General features: G+C 38.5%; 1 protein-coding gene across 1 annotated transcript in view; it reads right to left on the bottom strand.

Annotated features, from left to right (window-relative positions):
• ASUN (asunder spermatogenesis regulator) overlaps window positions 1-9,082 on the bottom strand; it is a 32,558-nt gene that overhangs the window by 11,235 nt on the left and 12,241 nt on the right. The window contains exons 9-14 of the mRNA XM_015560765.1: window positions 6,221-6,333; window positions 4,738-4,916; window positions 3,665-3,835; window positions 3,266-3,420; window positions 2,745-2,975; window positions 1,114-1,253 (exon numbers count right to left, since the gene is read on the bottom strand). Of these exons, the coding sequence (XP_015416251.1) occupies window positions 1,114-1,253; window positions 2,745-2,975; window positions 3,266-3,420; window positions 3,665-3,835; window positions 4,738-4,916; window positions 6,221-6,333 (989 nt within the window). The remainder of the gene's footprint in view (window positions 1-1,113; window positions 1,254-2,744; window positions 2,976-3,265; window positions 3,421-3,664; window positions 3,836-4,737; window positions 4,917-6,220; window positions 6,334-9,082) is intronic.

The following is a 9,082-nucleotide window of genomic DNA, read 5'->3' as shown; positions in this document are numbered from 1 at the left end:
GCCCGCCCAGCTTTTGGCTGAGCAGTGCTCTCCCTGTGGGAGAGCATTGACCACCAGGGGGCATCTCCTGCGTTGAGTGTCTGCCTCCAGTGGTCAGTGCGTGTCATAGCGACCAGTCATTCTGCTGTTTGGTCGATTTGCATATTAGCCTTTTATCATATAGGACTAGAGGCCTGGTGCACGAAATTCATGCACGGGTAGGGTCCCTAGGCCTGGCCGGTGATGAAGACCAATCAGGGCCTTCTGGCTGCCGGCTGCCGGCTGCCAGCCTGGGACTTCCTTCATTCCATACTGACCCCAGTGATCAGCACATGTGATAGCGAGCAATCGGTCTCCCAGTCGAACTCCCGTGGGGGCAATTTGCATATTAGGCTTTTATATAGATAGATGGGCGATATTAGATTTTTCCCTAAATTCAGTAAGGGTTAAAGAAAAAGAGTTTGTCTTAAATAACCTAGCACTTGGTATAGTGTCAGGAACATAAACAGATTCAAGTTTAGATTAAAATTTAATTAAATTTAATTAAAATTAAATTTTAATTAAAATTTCTTAAAACACAAACTTTTGAGTATAAGTACTTATTTTCCAAAGGCTTCATTAATGAAGGTATGGCACTCCTTTTTTTTTTTTTTAATACTGACAAATATATCTGCTGCCTATCTTCAAGGCTGTAAACAAAGAATCCCCTAAACAACAGGAACAGTTAGTAGCTCTTCCTGATATACACAACAATCTATCTATACATATAAAAGCCTAAGTGACTAAACAACCGAATGACTGGTCAACTGGTTGCTATGAAGCTGCCCCCTGGTGGTCAGTGTGTTCCCACAGTGGGAGCACCGCTCAGATGACCGATGGGCACCAGATGCAGAGCTCATGGCTGGCTGCTGCAGCCTGGAGACCACAGCAGAGCGTCACCAAGCCTACCGAGCCACGGTGGGAGCAGAGAGCGGGACCAGGATGAGCAGGAGCGGCAGGAGGCATTGGACTGCCAGTTTCGGCCCAATTCCCACAGGCTACGCCAAGGGTGCACGAGGGCCTCTAGTATTAAATAACACTGCACAAAACAGAACTAAGCTTTTTACAAACATAGCTATCACAGTTCTACCTTACCTTTTGATTTTTCTACTGGTGGAGTTTCATCCATCTCAACAAGGGGCTTTTTGTTTGGAGGTTCTGGGGAATCAGGTGAATCTTTTATGATTTCAGCTTCAGCCAATTCTTCTTTTCCACGTTCTAAGATGCCTTTTAATCTTTTAGAGGGAAAAATAATAAAATTTAAATATTTAGAAATCGAAATGGTTCAATAATTAAACTAGACTTTGCATATCAGTCTCAATAAAAGATAGCTGCTCCTACAAAGTAAACCTAGATACTAATCAGAAGCTAAATGCCAATCTAAAATCAGATGAGAACTTAATGAATTAAACACAAGTATCCCCTTTTCTTCATCATAAGTGTAATAATTCAGTAATGTAGTTTGCTGCAAAATATGAAAAAAATGGAGAAAAATTTAAGAAGCTAACAAAAAGAAAAGTGATATTTGGAAGAAATATCACAATTTAATATTTAAAGATATAGGCCACATAATACTTCAAATTATAAAGAGTAAGTAATTTACTATTATTTGTTCCCTAGTTTATGTACTGTGGATATGTATTTACATTCCACAAGTTAGAAACTTAATTCCAAGCTTATTTTGAATTTTCCAAGGGAACAAAAACACTTTCAAAATATACAGACTTCTACTTGAATAACACGGGGGTCTGAATCAGAATACTTCCCCTGCCACTCCTCTTTTTCTACCCTCCTCTTCTTAAAGCGAGCCAATTCCGTTTCAGAAGCTTGGTGGCTCTAAGGAAGAAGTGAACTTCTAAGGTCAAGAGAATAAAAATGTTCTACATTATACTTATTTTTGGATGAAATAATATAATTTCTAGAATTAGCTTCAAAATAGTCCATGTGGAGTTGGACAGTGGTGGTGGTGAGGAGAGTGGATGTGAAATGTGGCATTAACTAATTGATAACTGTTCAAAGTAGATGATGGGTAAATGTGTATTCCACAGTAGAATAAATCTTTGAAGTTTTTCATAATAAGTTCTGATCTGTTTTAAGGGACATAACACATTATCATTATAATATTTACCTGGTTCTTTGCCTGATTTCTGGCAAGAAGTTAGAAGACAAAGCCAGTTAATATGTTATGATACTTTTATTTATAAATCACAAGCTAAGGAAAAGATGTACTATTGAGGAAGGTTTTCAGAATTAGGACTATGCTCTTTCACTGTGCTATCAAGGGCATCTTTGCCTATTTTTATAACAGCATCATCCATATTTTGTTGTGATCACTAACTTACTTGCCTATCTCTAGCGCAACATTGTATGTACTTCCAAGGCAGTAATCTTATGCTAAATACCTGGCATATCACAAGTATTCAATAATATTTACTGACAAAGAAATAAAACTATGTCTTTGATATTCATAAAACATAAATACTGACACCAAAATGTCCTAAATTATAATTTTCACGTTAATTAGGATAAAAATTAAACACTCTTTGCCCCTAATCGTAAAATAAAATCATTAAGTCTCAGATTTTTTTGATTTTAAGAATGACAAAATCTTAGTTATAAATGAAATAAATACACATTAAATGAACTTCTATTAAATGCAGTTGATCTATATGCAGAATGTGATATGCCAAAAGGCACCATAGTGCTATATTAATATCAACAATCACCTCTCTAAATCTTGCCAAGTCTTCTCCAGTTCATAATCTTTTACTGCTTTCTCTGACTTGTCCTCTTTGTCCTCCCTCTTTCTTCCTCGTTTCTTTCGTTCTTCTTCTTCTGGGGGTTTGCTCCTACAGGCCATCAGACATTCCAAGACCCTTTGATGTTTCTCCGAGTTATTGATATGGGCTCTCACAAGGGTTTCTAATTCATTCCACATGATACGGTATTGTTCATCTCTGAAGTAAAGATTTAAAATAACAATCTCAGAAATACTCTTTAAATAATATTAAAATATCACTTTCTACTGGTAAAGTAAAAGGAAACCATTAAACATGGACTTATTTTCTCTTCATAAAATATAAGGGTACAATTTTCAGTTATAATGTATCCAATTCTGCTATTCTATAGCATTTCACCTCAATTATATGTATATATACACATCCATAAACATAATTTACATATGGAATAAGTTAACTTAAAATATACTAGGTATCAAGTCAATATGATATATAAAGAAAAATATTACCTTTTAGGGCCTTTTCCTCTTGTACCCACTGTGGAAATAGGTAGAGGATCATTTTTTCTTTCCATATCAACTAAGTTGTATATTGTTTTTTGACAGTTTAACACATCTTCTTCTGTCAAAGATTCTTTCACAATAACACTGGCTAATGGAACTACCTGTCACATTTAAAAGAACAAACCAAGAAAATCTGTCTTGAAAAACAAATATCAAAGCATGTAGGCAGAACTTCAATTGATTTTTAAACATCACTGTGGCGAGATCATATGTAACTTTCAGTTCAATTTTCTGTTACTATTTAACTGTCGTAAACTCAGATATTTTATTCTTTGCTTCAGAAATGGTCTCTGAAAAGAATATATAAATAATCTAGAAGAGCAGTTGAAACAATTTAACACTTACCGCTTGCATGTTAAAAATGGTGGTTTGAGAAATAATCATAGGCCAGTAACGGGTGTGTTTTTCTAACTGATCTTTTGCTCGCTCCAAAGGGATCTCAAGACTTCCATCGATTTTATATCTGGGGTCTAGAAAAGGAGTTAATCTGTTTTCCCTCATAAATTCACCAAAATCCTAATGATAACCAAATAAGATAAAATTAGAAACTATTTTCTAATGGTTCAGTATGGATTACATGTAACAGTCTGTTTCCCTGAGGTCTTCTGTCCTGTGACATGCAACAAAGCATTTTCTCCTACAGCTCCCCCTACCACCCACTTTTCTTCACTTCTATAATTTAACTCTTTTGTATCATATACAGAAAAAAGAATTAGTGAATCACTCTTTGAATGATGGAGTTATAAGTAATTTATAGTCTTTCTTTTAAATATATCTATATCTCTAAATTTTCTACAATAAATATTAGTTTCCTCCTTATTAAAAAAAATTTAAATAATAAAGAAAAAGCCTAATCAAAAACAATTACTTACAGTATATAACACTTTGGCTTACAAAGTATGCACTCATGCACATCAATCACATTTAATTTTCACAACCACCTCAAAAAAAAGACAGCAATAAAATACCGAATATAAATTAGGAGAGGAGGAGTGAAAAATTAAAATCAGAACAATGGAATTTCTACCAAAAATAGAAACAAATTTTTTTGTAGACATCCTTAAGTAACACAAAGATTTAGTGTTATTTCAAATTAGCAGCAATCTATTGAAATGTTTTGTTTGCCATTTAAGTTACTAGAAATAAAGTTTCACTTAAAATATTAGCTCAAATCAATTTCTATTCTTTTCTATAATTCCAGTATGTCAATGTTATTCAGATACTTCTAAGTATACACTGAATACATAAGGAAGACTACAGATTGATAAACAGCTCTTTCAAGCAAGTACTGTTAATTAAAATAAATAATCAACTTCCCAAACTCCTTTTTGTCACAGATCTTAGCATATAATAGGCATTCAATAACTTGCTAAATCAGAATACTCAAATCATAAAATTTATAGATATTAGAGTCTTACTGTGATCCGGTAGTCTGTAACTCTTCCTCCACATCCTTCACTAATTGAAGGTGGATCTTCTAGAATGGATCGAGAACTACTCAGGACGTGCAAAAATATCTCTCCTCCATGGCTACTAAGCATATGACTGATGACTTTGGAACCTGACTTTCGTGGTTGTTCCAATAAAACAGAACGACCTGTCAAAAGTAATGAAATTCAAACGGGCTCTTATTTTTCCCCTAAGGTTTATGTCTAGATTTTTTCATTTTATTTATTAACCCTCATATTTTAACCAGCACTGCTAATTTAGTTTTTCTGTGTTTCAAGTCCAAAAAGTCTGAATTCCAGCCTGAGCTTTCTCTTGGTCCTCCAAGCTTACATAGTTATACAGGTGGTTTTCCAACATAAATATAGTGGTCTCTAATACAATGTTTGGTTATATTCTTCATTCAATTACAAGTTCATATGAAATTTTTCTCTTGGACATCAAGAAGAAAAGTGAGACAAGTGTTGGATAACCCTCAAGTTGTCAAAGCTATAAAACATTTGGAGGAGAAAATGAAGTCTAAATTCACTTCCACAATACCTACTTATCAGCATTATTATTGTAACTACTTTCTATTTCACATGACCAAATGTTATTTAATCTGGACTTTACATAGTCTGATAATCAAATTGTGCTTAATATAACTATGAAATTAATCTTATGATAAAGGCTGGCCAACTCATCAGTGATTCAAAAACTGAGTTGGCCATAAGACTCTATTAAGAGAAGCTATTAGAGTTTAGATTTAGTAAATGAAATCCAATAATTTGGTTTTCTAAAGAATTTTTTCAGGCCCTGGCTGGGTAGCTCAGTTAGAGTGTTGCTCTGATATGCCAAGGTTGCAGGTTTGATCCCCGGTCAGGGAACATACAACAATCAACCAATGAATGCATAAGTGAGTAGAACAACAAATTGATGTCTCTCTCTTTCTCTCTCCCTCTCTCTTTCTCTCCATTCCTCTCTCTCTAAAATCAATAAATAAAAATTTTAAAAATGTATTTTTTTCACACAAGGAAACCAGAGATTTAAGGCCATGTGTGTAAGAATAACATGGTATAATATTTAAAATGTTTATGGTAAAGGTATAGTGTTCAAAGAAAAGTAAGTCCATATACATATACACTTTATAATTTAAAATTCAATAGGCCAAGATAATGGTCTGTACTATATACTATCTTAAAAACAAAACATGCAGACTTTAGTGGTAAAATTTTAAATTAAAAATACCAAAAAAAATATATAAATAAAACTTATTTGGATACAATAGCCTGAAAGACATAAAGTCATCTTAATTTTAAACATTAGTAAGCTAGTTAAGGGTATTTATAATTATATAACTTTAAAGCAGTTCTGGGAAACAAAATGGTTAAACTATGTTGAAAAAAATGGCTTTTCCAGAGTTCATGACTTCCCTTGTAATAATCTCAGTCAAAACAATTAAATGATGAAAGTTACCATTTAGAAGAAAATTAGTAAGGCAGGAAGAAGGTCTACTATTTACATCTACAGGTGAAATTCGATAAGCGCCAGTGCAATAGTGTAATTCTGAAATAGAAGAAAATACTGATTTCAAAGAATATAAACAAATATTTCCACAAAAGAGAAAAAAACACATACTTGTTTCTTAAATCTATATAACAATGAAAAACAAAAACTCCAAAAAAGCAAATGATTAAAATAAGTATTTGATTTCCCTCTAAATTTCTCATTAATTTAATCATCCCAATCACTGCACTGAAAGGCAATAGCAAAACTTTTTGAATTTTTTTAAAAATATGGAACGCTTCACAAATTTGCATGTCATCCTTGCACAGAGGCCATGCTAATCTTCTCTGTATCGTTCCAATTTTAGTATATGTGATGCCAAAGCGAGCACACTTTTTGAAATTTTAAGACTACAATTGCTCCCTTATGTCACCATCTATATATATAAAAGCCAAGTGACCGGAACGTTGGAAGGACCAGAACAACCGGTCGCTATGATGTACACTGCGGCGGCCAAACAGCCTGATTGGAGCCCTGATCGGCCCTCCCAACCACCCGTGGCTCCTCCCCGGCAGGTCCCACCCCCAATCGTCCCCCACCCCAATCAGGGGCATGGCTGGCCAATCTCCTGTGTCCCCGCCCCGCCACTGGTCTGGCCCGATCGGCCCCCATCAGGGCAGGCCGGCTGAACCCCACCCATACATGAATTCATGTACCAGGAGTCTAGTCTACACTAATAAAAGAGAAACATGGTAATTGGCGTACGACCGCTACCCTTCCCATTGGCTAATCAGCAAGATATGCAAATTAACTGACAGCCAAGATGGCGGCCGGCAGCCAGGCAGCTGAGAACAGGAGGCTTGGTTGCCCCAGCGATGGAGGAAACCAAGGTTCCCCGTCTGCAGCTGCGGGGCTCTGAGCTCCTGAAGCAACAACTCCAAAAGATACAATGTTTCAATTATAGAAGCTAAAAGATGGCGGTTAATTTGCATACTGAGGCACAAAGCAGAGCGAAGCCAAACAGCCCTGAAGCGGCAGGGCAGAGAGGCCTTAGGGCCCCGTGAACAGTGGAGCAGACAGGCCTCCTAGCCTGGGATCAGTGGAGCCGTGAGGCCTCAGGAGCCCAGGATCAGCAGAGCCGAGAGGCCTCAGGGCCCTGGGATCAGCGGAGCCGAGAGGCCTCAGGAGCCCGGGATCAGCGGAGCCGAGAGGCCTCCCGGCCCCAGGATCAGTGGAGCGGAGAGGCCTCCCGGCCCTGGGATCAGCGAGCCGAGAGACCTCCCGGCCCTGGGATCAGCAGAGCCGAGAGGCCTCAGGACCCTGGGATCAGCAGAGCCGAGAGGCCTCCCAGCCCGGGGATCAGCGGAGCTGAGAGGCCTCAGGACCCCGGGATCAGCGGAGCCAAGAGGCCTCAGGACCCTGGGATCAGCAGAGCTGAGAGACCTCAGGACCCCGTTATCAGCGGAGCCAAGAGGCCTCCCCGCCCCAGTTATCAGCGGAGCCGAGAGGCCTTAGGACCCCGGGATCAGCAGAGCCAAGAGGCCTCAGGACCCTGGGATCAGCAGAGCCGAGAGGACTCCCGGCCCTGGTTATAAGCAGCCGAGTTCTCCCCCCGAGTGCACAAATTTTTGTGCACTGGGCCTCTAGTCCTATATAATAAAAGGCTAATATGCAAATCGACTGAAGGCAAAATGACCAGTTGCTATGACGCACACTGACTACCAGGGGGCAGACACTCAACGCAGGAGCTGCCCTCTGCTGGTCAGTACACTCCCACAGGGGGAGCACTGCTCAACCACAAGCCAGGCTCATGGCTGGTGAGCGCAGCAGGGGTGGCAGGAGCCTCTCCCGCCTTTACGGCAGCGCTAAGGATGTCCTACTGACAGTTTAGGCCTGCTCCCCATGAAGAGGGCCTAAGCTGGCAGTAAGACATCCCCCAAGGGCTCCTGGACTGTGAAAGGACACAGGCCGGAATGAGGGATGCACCCTCCTCCCCAGAGTACACAAATCTCATGCACTGGGCCTCTAGTTAAATAATAAAATAAGTACTTGAAAAAAGCTTCAGGAATCTAAAATGCGTTAGTTATACTGAATCCTAATGAATTTATGAGAAGAAACATAAAATTAGGGACCTAGAAAGTTACAAATGTATAACATTTAACAGTAAGCATTTTTTGCCTAAATGCAGTCTACAGTAAACAGATATTAATAAAACTAGAGGCCCAATGCACAAAATTCATGCAAGAGTAGGCCTTCCTTCCCCCCAGCTGACAGCAACGGCTTCCCTCTGGCACCCGGGACCCGGACTTCCTTCCCAACCCCGGCTTCATCCGGAAGGTCATTCAGTCTAATTAGCATATTACATTTTTATTATTATAGATGATAATGAATAAATGCAAACTATAAAACTGACAAAGCTCTAAAGGAGATATATTGAGCACTATGAGGGACTTTCCAGAGAGATTTGACCTATGTTGAGACAACAGGGAAGGCTGCTTCGAGAAGTAAAAGTAACTTGAGTTCTAAAAGAGTGAAGTGAAAATAACTAAAGAAATGAAGGAGAGTATTCAGGCAAGGAAAACAGCAGATGCCAAAATATTGTGGCAGGTGAGAGCATGATGAGTTTCAGGGCCTTTTAAGACATTTAAAATTCTGTTTTTATCTTAAGGGCAACAGAAAAGCATTAGAGGGTTTTAAGATAAGGGGAGTATGTCCTGATTCACATCATGAAAGATATTCTAGTTAGCAGGTCGAGTAGCTAGACACACCATTAAGGAGGCTATTATAGGTACTAGGTAAGAAAATAGTACGCTGGACTATTAATAGGGAGAT

The sequence above is a fragment of the Myotis davidii genome, unplaced genomic scaffold, assembly GCF_000327345.1.
Source record: "Myotis davidii unplaced genomic scaffold, ASM32734v1 scaffold535, whole genome shotgun sequence".
NCBI classification, from domain to species: Eukaryota; Metazoa; Chordata; class Mammalia; order Chiroptera; family Vespertilionidae; genus Myotis; species Myotis davidii.
Note: the sequence above shows the minus strand (reverse complement) of the source record. Positions and strands in the feature narration are given on the sequence as shown.